This window comes from Colossoma macropomum, unplaced genomic scaffold (assembly GCF_904425465.1).
Source record: "Colossoma macropomum unplaced genomic scaffold, Colossoma_macropomum, whole genome shotgun sequence".
Lineage (NCBI taxonomy): Eukaryota > Metazoa > Chordata > Actinopteri > Characiformes > Serrasalmidae > Colossoma > Colossoma macropomum.
The window spans coordinates 12,829,263-12,847,270 of NW_023494807.1; the positions used below are offsets into that span (position 1 = coordinate 12,829,263).

Here is an 18,008-nt window from a genome sequence, read left to right on the forward strand (position 1 = left end):
TGTGCCTTTGTGTGTAGTTTGCATAGTGTGTATGCTTGGCTTATTATCCTTGTACCCATGTGCCCTCAGAATAACATGACAGTTTTGCACAAGTGACGACATTAAAACAGAAATCAATAGAAACCAATGGAAGTCCTCACATGTAATGTAAGACAAACGTGTGAGAGTGTGTAGTGCATAGTGGGTGGATGTTAAATAGCTTTTTCCACAGTCTTAAACTGCAGTAGCATCGGTCATCAGGAAAAGCTGGATGAGAAGCACTGAGCTGAGATCATAAATCGAGAATAATGGCAGGTAAGAGCAACTGAAACATTTTAAACAGAGTTTTTCCATTTTAAAAGCAGTGCATTTTGTTATAGCTATATGAGTAGATTAGAGCTTCATCAGAATGGATTTATAGAATTAACATATTATAATTAACCTGAACATGAGGTGATCACAGGTTCCAGTTTTCATCACTGACATGTCTTGTTGATTTTCTAAGTGAAAATAAGTTTATACATCCTCTACAGAGATCGAATGTTTTAATGCACAGTTTCTGTTACCGTTTATTTGCTGCATTCAACATATTGGTTGAAAATGAAACATACAATGTGGCCTGTGCAAAAGTTCTGGTACATTTCATTTTTTTTTAATATATTAAACTCAGAAAATGTGTGCAATTTGTGCACTAAAGTTTGCAGAAATCTGCCATATTTAAGTTAAATGACCCTTAATTGTTCCATAACAGGGAAATTTCACCTCTGCATTCTGACCCATCCATGCAGTGAAACACCGCATACACACACCCACTAGAGGCCAGTGAGTACACTTGCCCAGAGCAGGGACAGCCCTATCCACAGTGCAGTAGGGCATTAGGTGCCTTGCTCAAGAGCACTTCAGTCATGTTCTGTCAGCTCAGGGGCTCAAACCGACAACCTTCCGGTCATAAGGCTGGTTCCCTAACCTCCAGCCCATGACTGGCCCAGTGTATGTGTGTTCCCTATATATGTGTGTTAACTTATTTTCACTTAGAAAATTGCAAAACAATGTTTGATTGGAGGTGTTCACTTTTGCATATGACTGTTTATCAGTAAAAGTAAATGGTTCCACTTCCTCTGTCTCATACCAGTAGATTACGTCTCCAAAAAGAACTGGTTGCCGTTAGTTGATTTATCCATTCTCCTGCAGGCTCTTTCCACTGTAGTCTACTGAAGTGACATTACCAATATTATTGGCATTACATGGCACATCAGACTTGCACTTCAAATATAAACAAAATCTCAGCATTACAGTAGCTGGAAATCTAAAATTTACAATACAGTGTATTGCTTGTCTGTAATATTTTGGATATTTTAGTAAATTGAAATAACCTACTGTCTAGCTTAACCCCTTTATGCCCATACTGTAATTTTTGTCTGATCACTCTTGTGCCTATATGTGGTGAGTTTATACACTATTAAAAAAGATGCTTCTTCAAGGGTTCTTTAGCAAAGAAAATTGCTCTATATATATATCCACAAACGCTCAAGGAACCTTTGGAATCACTTACAAAAAATAAACAAAAATAAGATAAACAAAAATAAAAAGGATATTCAACCAAAAATGAAAGAAAGTAGAATAAAAGACTTCAGAGGCTGAGTTCTTGTGGAAAGGAGAAAAAGGCCTCTTTATTTCAGCATCAGGTGGCACAGGGTCTCGTGAGACCCAACTGTGCAATTACAGTGTTCCAAACGACAGTCTATATACCATTTATCTGGGGTAATGTGATATCCCCCCGCCTTACTTCTCAATTTTTAATATTAGCTCATTCTCTAATAAGTGTAACTCTTCATCCATCAATTTGGCCATCGCATGATGAGCTCACTCCTAAAAACTTGTTTCAACAGGTTTTTACCAATCTGCTCTACCTTTCAAGGTCAGCTTGACCTTCACTGGGTCATAGGTACACACAGGCTTCTCTGTGAACCCAGTGGCTTTCCAGTGTCTAGAATCTCCTGTGCAGACAGTCTAAGGCCTACCCTTTGTGAGAGAATTCATATTCTCTGTTAGGCAATACTTCCTATTTGGTTATTGATTACAACATCTAATCTATTTGATTACTTATTAAGGGAATATTTATTCAAAATCTCAGTCATTTTCCCCCTTTTCACGGTTTACCGTGAACCTTATACTTGATTAACATGTTTAACATACCAAACAGTGAGTAATGCTGAATTACATATTATAAATGTTGAACAAGTAAAATAATATCAAAATAAGTGAAGAAAAATAAAAAAGAAAAATTCAAAGTAAAAGAAAACTCAAAGTAAAAATAAAATAAAAACCCAAATAGTCATTTCCCTCCTTAAATGATCATTGTTTGTGTATTGGAACCTGTCAGGCAGTGTAAATTATACTGCTAAACTCACTATAAATTTATTAGCCCAATTATCAGTCTGGTGAACTTTTTGCATAGGGGGTGAGTATAGCTGCATAAGGCACGGCAAATCTGGGTCTTCCTGGTTATAAAGCTTCTCAGAGCTACTATACAGGCTCTTTACGTCCCACATAGCAGGTGTCCCAAGAAAGAAAGAGCAACAATTGGACCATTCCAGTCCCAGCTCTCAACCCCAAAGAGGCAACTGGTGTCTTGAACCCAACTTCTTGGATGTCAGTAGCCAGCATCAGCCTGAAAGCAAACCAGACCCTTGAAATAGTTAACAAACATATTTACTTGCCAATGTATTATAACATTTCCCAAAACACAAACTAATGTCACTTAAGGATAGAATGAGTAATGTTACGACCCGGTCTAGGTCGGGCCGCAACATAAAAATAAAGAGACCTCCATGTCCTCCCGGTTCCCCAAGTCACACAGACAACCAATTTTTGCGACAATAACAATTTGGCTTTATTTTCAAGAGTTCAAGGCTTTAGACATTTATGAAACGTTAGGGGAGGGAAGGGGAAAATAACAAAGACACATCTAACTTAAGTTTAGAAAAATATAACTTCCCTAACAAACAAAAAGAAAATCAAACACAATTTCTAACCTAACTTCCTAACTAAAGCAACCCAGGAGAAAAAGACAACAAAAATAACCCCCTTTTCCCCAATGAGAGTTTATGTACAAGAGCTATTGTCTGGGCAGCCACGGTAGCTGAGTGTTTACAGTATACTTCAATGAAAGTGTAATGGCATGAGCTAGCTTTTACAAAAATCTCAACGACAAACAGCAAAGCACCAATAAACCATACACCAGTAGCCAAGCTCTCACACCAACACTGCTCTACAGCAGTAGTGTCGCTCAAGTGACTGCAGGGAACCGGGAACACAATGAAAGCCACGCCAGAAGCAAAAGCACCGCACTTCTTCCTGGGCGTCTCCCTTTTATTGGCGGCTCCCCCTGGTGGTGGCTCAGTGTATCTTCCCTCAGCTCTGCAATAAATACAGAAGACACACTACAAAAGAAAAACTATGACCCATAGGGTCATAACAGTGAACAAAATAAAAGAAAACTTAGATAAAAGAATACATGGATTAATAGGCCATCACTCAGTCCTAATTAATTCCTTGAGCTGGTGCAACACGGTAAGTCACATGAAAGTTGTTACTGGTTGTAGGAGTTTCAACTTGAAAGGAAATTATCCCATAATATTCCCCACAATTTTGATAATCATCTACGTACCAAAGGTGTAACACAACACTCCAAAAATAATAAAACCACAGGAATAACCAATAGAATCATACCCATTCTTAATAAGATAGCTGTCCACTGACTAGAGAATAACCTTTTAAACTACCCCCCCCCAGCAAATAGAGAAGGACCTTTAGTATTTTCCACATGTTCGTTCCTAAGTGCCCTTAACTGATCCATTACTTTCATGAAACTACCTTTTACTGCTGTATCTATTGGAATGTAACCACAGCATTCATTCCCAAAAGGAACATATATGCCCTAATCAGGAACTCTCGTAATGTCAATTGCAAACTGATTTTGTAGTGCCATACGAAGAGTAGCATCTAGTTGCTGACCCAGCAATTCGAAAGCTTTGATAGTGTAATTTATTTGTTGATTATACCAAATATAAGTTATCCACTTGGCATTTTGTGATGCTTGAATACTTGGTAAAAACACAGATAAATCTCCTTTGCTCTCATCTGACATGGCTTTAAACTCTGGTGGTACATTAACAGGAACACCTGCCCAATTTAGTGTTGGTTTGTTTTCTTGCCAAGTAATGTCCTTCTTATGTCCAGTTGTTATTTCTCCCCATGCAAATATAAGACCAATCCCACTAAGAGTAAATGGAGCACAATTATCTGATAAGCATCGTAGTAGATCTTTTCCTTCTTTATAAATCCTAAATATGTCTGCTACAGGGTTAGATCCTACAGTAAAGTCTATGTCAAAGGTAACATTCCCTTTATTGTTTATTTGAATAGTGGCATTTAACTTTCTATCATATCTAGTAGCAAAGCTATTCATCTCATTACCTTCTTCTAGACAAAAACAAAATGGATAATTTAATCTACCATCCTTAATTACCAGAGGTGGAGCTGTAAAAGGTTTGCTCATAGCTGTACAATTGTCGAAACCCTTGTTTCTAAAAACCTTTGGGCTTAAACTATCCAGTAAACAGAGTAAAGGCAGATTGTAACGCTTTCCCGACACTCTTCTGATCCTCCTATAGCCACTATACTTGGTACATGTTTGGAATGGCATGTTATACAATCTTCATGTTGATTTCAGCAGTATAGCGTAAGTAATGATACAGTATATTTTGGGAAGCATATTCTGTGACAACCATCCCTTTTTCTTCAGATTAGTCTTCTCTAATGGGTCTTCTATAACTTTTTGTCCTATTTTCATCATCTCACGTGCCTTCCATTTTTGAACAACTCCTTTGGAATTATTTCTATTAATAGTCTTATAACAGATGATTGGTTCACACTTATATCCTTGCCAGAGGACTAACTCACACCTTGCTCCTACTGTCATTCTTATTGAAACTTTACATCAATCACCTTTTAAAATCCCTATTTTTTTTATTTTCCCTTTAATGTCTTTTAAATATGCTTTGGTACCTATGCTCCTATATGTTACATAGGAATCACCTGCTGGCAATGAGTGATTAGTTCTAAGGAGTAGCAAAAGAGAACACACATTATAGCCCATTGTTTTTCCTGCTAGGTGTAACACTTGGTCCAACACAAGTAGGCTCTTTTGTACAATTGGAAATACCTGGAAACCATTGACAACAGCAAGATTGATTTGCATTTGCATGTCCCTTTTGACTCTGTCCATTCATGCAACACCTTGAACTCATTCGGTGTCCCACGCAATCCTTGGCAAACTTTTTGGCTAGTAATTGGACAGTACTGTTTACAGTGCATGCCATTAATCAAGTTTCAAGTTTGGCATGCAAGAGAATGTTCTGGTTCTGCTGTTTTCATCTGCTTATGAGAGTTCTGGATCTGATTGTGTGCACATGAGTCATTTTTTCAGACAGTGTGGAGGGTTGTATATCATGTAGAACACGCACACTGTCAGTCCCAGCAGAACACAAGTGATGAAAAAAGCAAATGACACAGCAAGAGGTTGACGATTGTGTTTTCATGTTTCCTCACTTCAGTCATCGCCGTCCGATGGTGCTGGTGGTGTCTCTCAGTGGGCTTGGGCTCTTGTTCTTGGTCTGGAAGTTCCACTTGGTCCAGGCTCTTGAGAGTCATCATCCTTGTGGATGTGTTCTTGTTGTGCTGGTGGTTGATCAGTCACTGATCTCAGCGCAGGCGTTGCTCTGGAACAATGGTTTAGATGGACCCACACCTTTCGTCCTTCCACTTTAATTGCAGTTGGAGTTGCTAGGACTACCTTGGAAGGACCCTCACGTCTTGGTTCAGTCCGGCCTCTTTTGAAGACCCTTATGTCTCTGGGCAGCACTTGTTTGAGCTAATCTCTAATATCTGACTTTCTTCCCTCACTGGCACCTTTCACATCATTGAATATTTCTCTGTGGATTTTAGTCAAACATTTTACATATTCATGTAACTCAGCCTGTAATTACTTGAGCTGAGGGCCTTTAGTAGGCATGGGGCACCCTGTGAGCATTTCATAAGAGGTCAAATGAGTGATGCGATTGGTGGTCACTCTCATACTCAGTAAAGCTAAAGGTAGAGCGTTAAGGCAATTTTCTGGCCGCTGCACATATCTTAGCAATTTTAGCTTTAAGAATTCCATTTTGACCTTTAACTAGGCCCTGCGATTATGGATCTACATTTAATCATTAATTAATAATTAATGTCTGTGTGATTATGTCAATAACATGACATTGTGATTCACTATATTAATCTTCTCTAGGTTTTAAGAAGGTTGTGGTTAACTATTCACAATGACGTGGTATACCTTCTTCAGGCGTAGCTAACCTCTCTGCTGGATTCACTCTGGAGCATCTCTGTATTGTCAATTTAAGGCTGAAAGAATGACGTCATATCCTGTTTGTCTAACATTAGTCAACGCAAAAGAGTAAAATGTTAACATGTGTATCACATTGTTATGGATGTTGCTTTCTCATGTGTGAATGATGCCGCTGCTAAACCTTGATACAATACCTTTAGCTAACAAACTGAAAGGTGTTACTACTTTCGATTGTTATAACTTGGCTAGTGTGTTTCCCATAATATATCTACTTTCCTTTTAATTAGTAAAATAATCTGCATTGTAGCCTCTCTGTGCAGACTGGGAGCGGTCTGTCTGTGTGTGTGTGTGCTTGTGTGTGTGTGTGTGTAATCTCATGGTCTGCTGCTAAGAGCCCCCCCCCATTCTTGCTTCTCTCTCTCCGCTGCAGCTTTTTACCTGCCAAGATGACAGGTTAATACTCATACATTAATAATTTCCCTTATTTTCCAAAAACCCTCCTTTTTCATTTTTTTCTTTTACTTTTTGTCAATCACTATTTTAGAGTCGAATTCTTCATCAACCATCCTTCACACACATCAATCTTTTTTTTTCCAAAGGGAAATCTTTAAAGTAATCTCCTTCAAACAGCTCATCTCTTGAACTTCTAAGTACATGTTGCACTAGCGTTGAGTTAGGCCATAAACTCTTAAAAGGGGTCAATTTCTCATAATTTAATCTAGTGCCAAGGAGCGTACCATCCTAAAGAAGCTGCCTTTTCTTTCTCCCATACTTTTTCTTCCTTTGGACCTCTCTTTTTTTTTCAACGGTAAGGTATATCTCAAGCTCTCTGCACCATTCAAATTTAATTTCAGCCACTAAAGGGGTTTGACTATTTAATATTGTATTTAACAATGGAGCTAGATGTTTTTTGTTCCAAATCAGTTTAATTCTCCCTTTCAACCTATGGCGAGGAACACAGTTTGCACTTCATCCCGATTAAGCCACTTGGGTCAGCTGCCATAATTTTTCACTAATCAACACTGATGATTGCCAACTCTCTCTGCCTTCTGCATCTTTGTAAGTTTTTTCAAGCCAAAATTAAGTTCGAACACCTTGTATCTCCATTACAAGTTGATTATCCATAATATCACTGTGGACAGTATTTTAATACAATCACTCGACTCTCTATTGATGAACCATGAGCATTTTTTTTTTATATACTTCGTCAGCCACGCTTTATTTATGTAAATTAAATCAGGTCCTATCCATATCTCAATTAACTTCTGTTTTCGTTTATTAAATTCTCTATCACCATTTACATTTACACTCATCACTGATATAGCTGTTACTGTCAGTTGCTTATATTTGACCTTACTTTTAAGTTTCATCTGTATTTTTTTAAGTTCTGTATTTCAATCATTTAGTAGTTTAGTTTCCTTTTCTTTCCCAACAGCAATTTTTTTATAGCTTTGAATGACAGCACTGGCACATACTCACGCACAAGTGCAGCTGGTATTAAACTTATCTGGTCCTCTCTAACAGATCTTCTCAATGTTGTAATACACACATCTACACTTAAGTAGAGAAGGAGCCTGTCTCCTAGTTTTCACATACCACTGCAGTCATATCTTCAGAGGTTTTTCTATTTTTTTCTTTTTACAACTTTTTGTATGGCCACACTTTCAGACAAAGCACACAAACATTTAAAATTTATCTCTTAGCGCTTTTTCTCTCTATAGCATGCTTTTTTCTCTCTGTTTATCTCTTCATTCCTTTTTCTCAATCTCTTTATTTCTCTGGCGCGCTTTTTCTTCATACACTGTTTTTTGTCAACCGGTGGCTCACTCCAATCACTATATCATCTTCACAGCATAAAACTACTTAATTTGTCCACCTGATTTTTTCTAACTATTACTCCTTTTTATAATTTTTTTCTTTCTTCATTTTCCTCCCTTCTCATGTGGCTCACTACCTTTCTCACTGCACCTCAGTCATAAATCACTCTTAGAGCTATTTCATCATTAAGCATCAGCGACCATATAACCCAGTGAACAAAGCCAGTTCTCACATATAAAGCAGAGCTTTTAAAACAGGTGTCTGCTTACCTTTTACTCTTAGCGCATGCTTGTGGGCACTTTTTCACAGAGTCTTTCAGGGTTGTTACCTGTCCCTGTTACAGGGTCACCAACTATGTCGGGACCAAGAGCTATTTGCTTCCTTGCCCAAAACCCCGACATATGATGGTTTTTAAAATCTAAACTATTCTGTGCTGAGGTTTTGTTCTAATTATTGTCTTAATCACTTACAAAAAATAAAAAGGATATTCAACCAAAAATAAAAGAAAGTAGAATAAAAGACTTCAGAGGCTGAGTTCTTGTGGAAGGGAGAAAAAGGCTTCTTTATTTCAGCATCAGGTGGCACAGGGTCTCGAGAGACCCAACTGTGCAAATACATTGTTCCAAACAACAGTTTATATACCATTTATCTGGGGTAATGTGATATCCCCCCGCCTTACTTCTCAAATTTTAATATTAGCTCATTCTCTAATAGGTGCATCTCTTCGTCCATCAATTAGGCCATCGCATGATGAGCGCACTCCTAAAAACTGGTTTCAACAGGTTTTTAGCAAACTGCTCTACCTATCAAGGTCAGCTTGCCCCTCTTATCACTGGGTCATAGGTACACACAGGCCTCTCTGTGAACCCAGTGGCTTTCCAGTGTCTAGAATCTTCTGTGCAGACAGTCTAAGGCCTACTCTTTGTGAGAGAATTCATATTCTCTGTTAGGCAATACTTCCTATTTGGTTATTGATTACAATATCTAATCTATTTGATTACTGATTAAGGGAATATTTATTCAAAATCTTTGTCAAGATAATCAGAGATTTCACAAAAGGTTTATGCATAGGACGGCTAAGCCTGTACTAGAGGGGTCTCGAGGCATGATCCCCAGGAGAACTTTTATTAAAGGCCCCAACAACCAGAAAACTGATAAAAATGACTATTTGGTCAAACAGGCACACAGTATATCACCCTCTTTGTAGTTTGTATTAAGCACAAAGCTGGTATGACGTAAACACCATATGCATCCACTTACTACAGGTATGCAAAGGTGCTAAAGTCCATCAATGCCATCTCCTTTCTTAGATAAGCTACATGGTCCTAAACATATGCAAACACACACATTACAGATCAGTTCAGTCTCAGTTGGTGCAATCAGAGTATGATTTTGCTCTGTAGGCATGTTTAATAAGCTAAGTGACAATGTTATGGTCATGGTGACAATTATTACATTTTCTCAAGTTCAACTAAATTCAATATTAATTTTAATTGAAAGCTTAACTTTTCCTTGCTTTCTTCTGAATCACTAACCTCAATCAGATCTGCTCCTTCAGCCCGGTCAGTCTCTTTCAAGCATTTTTCTCTCCCTTTCTTTAGTAATTTATTTAGTAATGGGATATTTTATCAAACTCAGATTTATAAGAGCTAAAGGAAGTAATGAGAGCTCAATCAATCAAAATTTTTTTGGTTTTAACTGGTGAAAATACTCTCATCTAACTGGCCTTTGACGGAGCTGTCATGTTTTACTTTCTGTCTACAGGTTGAGGAATTGAGAGATATAAAACTTAAGATTAACACTATATGATCTCTTTATTGATATTAATTTACTGTAAACAACAATATATGCTAAATATTGGTGTCACTTTTTCCAAATACTGAAGAGAAATATAAAATTAAAGAATATAAAGAGATGTAAATGATGTTATTTCTACCTCTCTCACTATAAAGTGAAGTTTCTTCAAATTCTTGAACTAGTTGGCTTGTCAGCTAGCTAATGTTAGCCTAACCCCATTTCTTTGCACCATGTCAACCAAATGTTAGTTAGCTAAGAGGCAATTAAGTAAAACCTGATAGCCAGCTATAGTGAGCATTATGTGTCAACTCCATATTGTAGTTGGATGTCCTCTTACTGTTTCACTCTGTATATTATAGATTTTTAATAAAGTCTAATGCTTTAGTGAGCTTTTAGACAAAATTCTGGCTTCTGCTTTAGCAGTTGCCCACCAACGTTAATTTTGATCTTTTTTTTGTCTTTTCTCAAACAACCTTTGAGTTGCTGAAAGGAGAGGTGATGTATCACAGTGGTAACCAACTATTTTGGAACATGTTGCTGGCATTATATTTAAAATGAGCACATGTGTACAAAAAAAACAATGAAGTTAATAAGGTAAAATATCAAATTGTATTATTCTTAAATTGAATACAGGTAAAACAGAATTTACTAATCACTGCTCTGTTTTCACTGCAATTTCACACACTGTCCCAGCTTCAAGTCTTCGTTCCCAAAAGGTGAGAAAATCTAGTTTTGCATGATAACAGCCTTTATATATATATATATATATATATATATATATATATATATATATATATATATATATTATATATATATATATGGAGTTCCTTTGAAAACCATGCTTATAAAATGCAACCAGCTGAAGAAACTGACAGTACTTTACAGTGTTACGATTAATAGGCTCTTTTAAATGGTCTGTATTCTAAATTCTGTGTAATTGGACTGTATTTTGTACCTCATTAGAGTTGGTTGACCAGTGCAGGGGAGAGCCAACAACAAATTATCATCAAATTTAATCAAGTTTTAAATAGTGATGCATTAATGCCATTTTTGGTCAAGTCTGAGTAGACTAATAAATCAATGTGATGATCCAGTTATTAATCTCAGCATTACTTAAGTCTTTTGATGGATGATGGAACTGAACAGTCTCCTCAGAAGTGGACATGTTCACGAGTTATAAGCTTAGCAGTGGTGTTGTCCTGCACTCACACTGCTGTTTGGAGAAGAGTATACATACCAGCGACTGAAAATCACATAGCTGCCCACTTCATAGTCAAGCTTGCAAGAGTTGTATTGTTAGTTGGTGAATTGTTTGCTTAGTTCATGAGACAGCATTGGATTATGGGAGCAGCAGTGGACTAAAGCAGGCGATGAGAGCCGAAATAATGTTTTATATTAAATTTTATAATTTAAATTGTGAATTTTTCATGAAACAGAATAACATTAAGAAAACATCCAGTAACAGTAAGAAAAAAATTTAAAGTAACTGAAATTTACAACAGCAAAGTTTTCTACTTGTGCCTTATCACTATGTCTTCTAAATATATTCTAAATATATATCTTAATATAAATATTGTTGCTGTCCAAAAAAAACATATCTATTTTTGTCATTTTTTTCTACAACACTTAAACATGGCAGCTGTCCTTTACATTCTGCAAAAACTTTATGAAGAATGGAGCAATAAAAATGCTTTAAAATCACTTTTGGCCTAAGTTATTATTTGGAGTTTTTTTTTTTGCTTGTGCGTTTTGTTTTTGTTTTTTTTTGGTTTTTTTTGGGTTTTTTTTGACAGTAATATGTTACTTTTAATGTATTGTAATGGAATATGTTATTAAATAGATTTAGGACAGTGCATTCAGTACAGTAGTTCTACTGTTAAGTAAACAACAATAGTCGCTTTAAAACTTTACAACTTTCCAATGTTTTCAAACATTAAAAACATACATTTGAAACAATGTTTAAGTTTTCTCTTCTTTCTTTACTTTGATAAATGGTTGCATAAAAGCCATAGAGCACTCAAGGCATGCTATATTGAATAAAATCACAGCTGTGATATATGCTGACCCAACAGCAGTAATGCTATTCACCATAATACACCATATCAAGTGTTCTATTGCTTAAAAATACATGTATATATTTTTTAACAGATTGCCCAGGAAATGACAGTGTTGAAGACTTTAAGTATAAGCTGATATCCCACCGTGGCTTTAACCTCATTACTGGCATCCATTCTCCAGAAGAGGTTGACCGCATCCAAAACTGGGAGGTTCAGGATTCTGATGTTTTTGTTGTCACTTACCCCAAATCAGGTATCAGGAAAAAAAATCAATATTCTATCATTACAATACAGCAGGTAGCTGGTCTTTAAAGGTCAATGTGGTTAATAAGCTGAGGACATTCCTTGTTCATGTGAAACAGGTGGTCAAGCTAGTAGACCAGCTTGGCCAACATAGTGTATGTTTTTGTTTGGTGGTTTAGCTAGTTGACCAGCTTGGTCAAGTTCTTCATACTGGGTGGCCAGCTAAACCATCAAACTCAAACAAAAACATACCCTATGTTGGTCTACCAACTGAACCAGCTTATTCAGCTTGAGAATTCCCAAGTGGAACTCCTTACTTCACTCTATATGTCCTGACTGCTAGCCACCGATCTATAGGCTGATTTATGTTCATTACAGCATCCTTGCAGCAACCTGTCAGTCTTGGAACAAGACAGTTAAAGAGTACTTGTGGAGCATACCTACAAAGAGGCTAAAGCTAACTCTGTTGGATAGCAAAGTAGACGCACAGGGAATCCAAAAATATTAAAAGATTTTTGACTAGTCAAGAACACTGTTATACAGGCCCTGCTACAAAAGAAAACAGTAAAGCCATGCTGGTCACCTGCAAAACCAGCATATGTTGTTTTGGATGCTGGTATGCTGGTCGACCAGCATGACTATGTTGGGTGACCAGCTAAACCAGCACTAAACCAGCACCAAACCAGCATATGCTCATGCTTGTCTGCACTGCTTTTTTCCCAGCTAGGAGTAAAAGTCCTTTGGCCTAGCATAACATTCACCTACAATTGTAAAGTGCTCTGGGTTGTCTGTTAAAACACCCGCTGACCCCTTACCTCTGACCTGCAGGAACCATCTGGCTCCAGCAAATCCTCAGTCTGATTGAGGCCAGGGGGGACGTTGAGGCCACTAAAGATCAGCTAACCTCTGAGCGAATACCATGGATCGAGCAAATTGGGAATGAGGAGAAGTTTATTTCAGGCACTCCACCCAGAATCCGTGTCACACACCTGCAGCACAGATTCGTCCCCATCAGCCTCAGACAGGGGAGGGGTAAGGTGAGGAAGACTCTGCTCACCTTCTTCAGGCCATAATACTGCTGAACAACTCAACACTGCTTCAGCAGCTTACTCTATTTATGACTTATGAGGTTTGGTGATGTTGTGAAAATAAGTACATCATTCTTTTACTTATGGACTGTTATATGCAGCTGTTGAAATTGCAAGGTGTAGATTCCTTTGAGATTGTTTTTACATTTATACTTGTACATATATTTTTCTTGCACAACTGGCAACTATTTTTAAGTCTTCAATTACACATACCTTAAAAGAGCTGCATAAAACTCTTATCCTTAAATGGAAAGTGTGAAAAAATCCTTAAGGCATATTAAGATTTACTTTTAATCACTTTGCAGCAGTAAATGTATCCCTTAATGCAACTTAAGATAAATACTTACGATGTTTAATGCAAGTGGCAACAGTTTTAAAAGAAAGCAACGATTTTTAAAGTTTCAAAAATACAAGCCTCAGTTCCAAAAAAGGTGTAACAGTATGTGAAATACAAATTAAAAATAAAGAAAGCAGTGATTTTGTAAATCTACTTTGATGTGTTTAAGTGAAAACAGGCAAAACTTAAACAGGCAAAGCAATCATGCTTGGGTGTAAAGGAAGCATTCCTAGAAAGGTCATCTTTTCAGAGTAAGGATGGGCTGATCTTCAGAGAGTAATTACAAGGATTTTAGGATAATATCGGGAAAACTTTAGGAAATCTGGAGAATTCTCTTGTGTGTAAAGGGTAAGGCCATAAAACTACAACTGAATGCCCATGATATTTGATCCCTCAGATGGCACTGCATTAAAGCTGGTATGATTTTCTGGTGGATATCACTACATGGGCTCTGGAATACTTTGACAAATAGGCTTTGTCGCTGCATCCAACACTAGTTAAGACTGTATTATGCACAGTGGAAGCCATTTTTCGACACCGTCCAGAAACGCTGCCTACTTCTCTGAGCTCAAGCTCATCTATAATGTAACTGATACACAGTGGGAACATGTATTGTGGTCTGACAAGTCAAACTTTCAGATTGTTTATGAAAATAACAGAGGAAAAGTACCAACCACATTGTTACTAGTGTCAAGTTCCAATGCCAGGCCACGGTGTCATGGTGTAGAGGAATGCTTATGTCAACATGAAAACACCAAGCCACATTCTACACATTACAATAGCATGGCTGTGTAATCAGATATCAAATTTAGAAGAAGCACATATTTACAAAACCATTATTATTTTTATATAAATCATCAAGTATGTTTTTGTACGGTTCTCTTTGTAATACAGGTTAATACAGGTTTACTAATCACTGCTTGTTGTTATATTACCAGAACTGAGGTTTGTACTTTACAGTTGGCTGGAGCTAAACTCATTATCTATTAGTTAGTTGCTGCTGTAGACATTTAGTCAAGCGCTTTTGCATATTACTGTCTATTATCTCTCTTCTGGGAGGAAAAAAAAATATGCTTATGTTTGTATTCAAAGAAAATGCTTACAAACTAGTGTATGGTGTCTAACATGGTCTAAGCACTGAGAAAGTCTTTTTCCACTTTTTTTGACCCAATCACTGAAAGGTCATCTACGTGGCAAGAAATCCAAAAGACGTTTTGGTGTCATACTACCACTTCCACAAATACACCCATGTGCTGGAGACTCCGAAAGACTTTAATGAGTTTTATGAGAAGTTCATGGAGGGACGAGGTGAAATGCCCTTTCAGCATCACTTTAAGCACTTTTTACATTCTACATTTTATACAATATTATATATTTCTTGTATTTTATTTTTTCCCTGAAGACTTACGATGTTTGTGGGTTTATGTGGGTGAGTTTATGGACCAAAAACAGATATGATAATTTTTCAAACTTGCTTTATCCCTCATAACTAATTAGGCTGTTTTGTGCCTTCAAGACTGATAAATACAAATTGATCTCAGTTGCAATTGGCTGCCCTGGATTGTACCTCACTAAAAAAAACATCTGGGCTAAAACACTAACTTCAAGGTTAATTAATCACAAAAGCAGTTATTTTAAAACGACATATTTTGCAGCTTAGTTTTCATATCAACTGTTTGTGCTGGGGAGTAAATGAATGTTTTGAAACATTGACATGTTAACATATTACATAAAATTTAAATAAGTGAGAAAAATGTATGATATGGGCCCTTTAACTAACATGAATGCTGTGTGTATGTGCTGAGCTAAGACTAAAATAAGGTTTTTCTTGTTTCAGTTTTCGGAAATTGCTGGTTTGAGCACATTAAAGCCTGGTACTCTCACAGAGATGAAATGAACTTCCTGTATATCACCTATGAAGACATGATCAAGGTTTGTTGCTTCTTACCCTTCCAAAAGTTATATTTGACTTTAAATTTTTCTGACAGATTTATTTTTGTCAATTATTATATTTTTGTTGTTATAGATATTTTTATGGGCATTTGAATTTTAACTTGCATTTTCTTTGCCAAATTTTATTGTCCATTTTTTGGTATAACATATTGCTGAATTTTACTTTTTATTTCAGCGCTTTTCCTTGATATTTTGTATCTATCTCAACCTACCCATTTTAATCTTTCTTCAAAACCACTTAACATAAATGATTCATAATAGATACTTAATAAATCTTAGTTGTGCATAGTAGATGCAAAATAATTCATAGTAGATACTGAGTGATTCAGAGGAGATACTTTTTTGCACATCCAATTCCAAAAATTGGAACATTAGAAAAAAGTAAATAAAATAACACTTCAGCTGCTCAACAGTCTGGGGTCTCCATAGTTGTATATTGCATTTCATAATGCGACACACGTTTTCAATGGGAGACAGGTCTGGACTGTAGGCAGGTCAGTCAAGCACTTGCACACTCTTACTACCAAGCCATGCTGTTGTAACACCTGCAGAATGTGGCCTGGCATTGCTTTTTTGCTGAAAAAAGCTGGGATGTCCCTGAAAAAGTGTTATCTAGGTGGCAGCATATGTTGCTTCAAAATGCAGATGTACCCCTCAGCATTAATAGTACCTTCACAGATCTGCAAGTTACCCATGCCATAGGCACTTGTACTCCCACATACCACAACAAACCCTGGCCTCTAAGTTCACGCTAATAAAAATCTGTTTACTTGTTACAAGTTTACTTGTCAGACAACATGTTTCCACCATACAACAGTGCATTTCAGCTAAGCTGGAGCCCAGAGAAGATGGCAGAGTTGCTGGACATTGTTGATATGTCGGTTCCACTGTGCATAATCACAGTTTAGCGATGAACTGTGTGCACTGACAGTGGTTTGTCAAAACATTCCAGAGCCCAATCAGTGATATCTATGAGAGAAGTATGTTTGTTTTTGATGCAGTGCCGAAGGTCATGGGCATTCAGTTGTGGTGTTTGGGCTTGGTTTTCACACACACGCCGTTTTCCATAATCTTTGAATCTTACGGTAGAGGGTGAAATACCTAAAGTCCTTGCAAACACTTTTGAGGAACATTCTTAAACAATTGGACTATCTGCTGATGTTTTTTTTTGTTTTGTTTTTTCTTGTCCCAACTTTCTTGGAACGTGTTACAGGCATCAGAATGCATGTATATTTACCAAAAATGAAATTGTCAAGATAGAACATTAAATATCTTGTCCTTGTACTGCTTCTGTTAAATACAAGTCAGAATGGACTTCATGGACAAATCGCTGCTTTCTGTTTTTATTTCCATTTTACGTACTGTCCCAACTTTTTAAGAATTGGGTTTGTGGATACTGAACATCCATTGTGGTTACTGCCTGATTCCTATTACTGAATAATTCATAGTGGTTATTAAAAAATCACAGCAAATACCAAACCTTCATACTGGGGGCTGAATAATTTATAGTAGTTACTAAATAATTCATGGCAGTTACTAACCAATGTATGTAGTTATTGCAGAATATACCCGAAGTGTAATAACTGAATAAAAAACTTGGAGTTTAAGGAGGAGCACAACAGTCTTCTGCACATAACATTTAATTTTGTGTTTAATGTTTGCTTATTTGAAAGGATAAAGTTCCACTTTTTTGTTTGCATCATTTAGCTTCTCCTACCGCGGACCTGACGAATGAATAAATGAATAAAAAATGTCTCTTTCAGGATCTGCGGTCAGAGGTGGAGAGAATCTGTGTGTTTTTGGGGAAAGACCTAAGTGAAAATGAATTGGAGGATGTGGTGAAACACAGTACATTTAAAAACATGCTCAACAACCAGCAGGCTAACTACAGACAAATCCCTGACTCACTGCTGGACCACCAGAACGGTAGCTTCCTCAGGAAAGGTATGGCATGAACCACCTTCAGTGCCAGTCAAATACGTGGATACACTTCATGGGCTGTTGGTGGTGGATGCTTCTAATTCCAGAGAGTGTAGCTATAAGGTAGGAGTACTTAATAAACTGGTAACTCAGTGTATATATTATTTATGTTCTACAGGTACAGTGGGTGACTGGAAGAATCACTTCACTGTGGCTCAGAGTGAGCAGTTTGACCGGGTGTTCCAGGAGAAGATGAAGGATGTGCCGCTCTCCTTTGCATGGGACATGAGTGACATCATCAAACCATGACACTCTATTTAAACTGCGGTTAATAAGTACCTTCTACTGTTATTCATCTCACAGCATCTTATAGGCCATTCAAACCTTAACACTAAACATCACTATTATTTAGGGAC

The 18,008-nt window shown here is 37.0% G+C and overlaps 1 protein-coding gene across 1 annotated transcript; it reads left to right on the forward strand.

Annotated features, from left to right (window-relative positions):
* Nucleotides 1-287: 287 nt before the first annotated feature.
* On the forward strand, nucleotides 288-17,901 carry LOC118797499 (amine sulfotransferase-like). Its single transcript, XM_036556872.1, has 7 exons — nucleotides 288-294; nucleotides 12,143-12,304; nucleotides 13,123-13,331; nucleotides 14,901-15,027; nucleotides 15,557-15,651; nucleotides 17,436-17,616; nucleotides 17,771-17,901. Exons 1-7 carry the CDS (start codon nucleotides 288-290, stop codon nucleotides 17,899-17,901), a joined length of 912 nt encoding a protein of 303 aa, XP_036412765.1.
* Nucleotides 17,902-18,008: the final 107 nt, after the last annotated feature.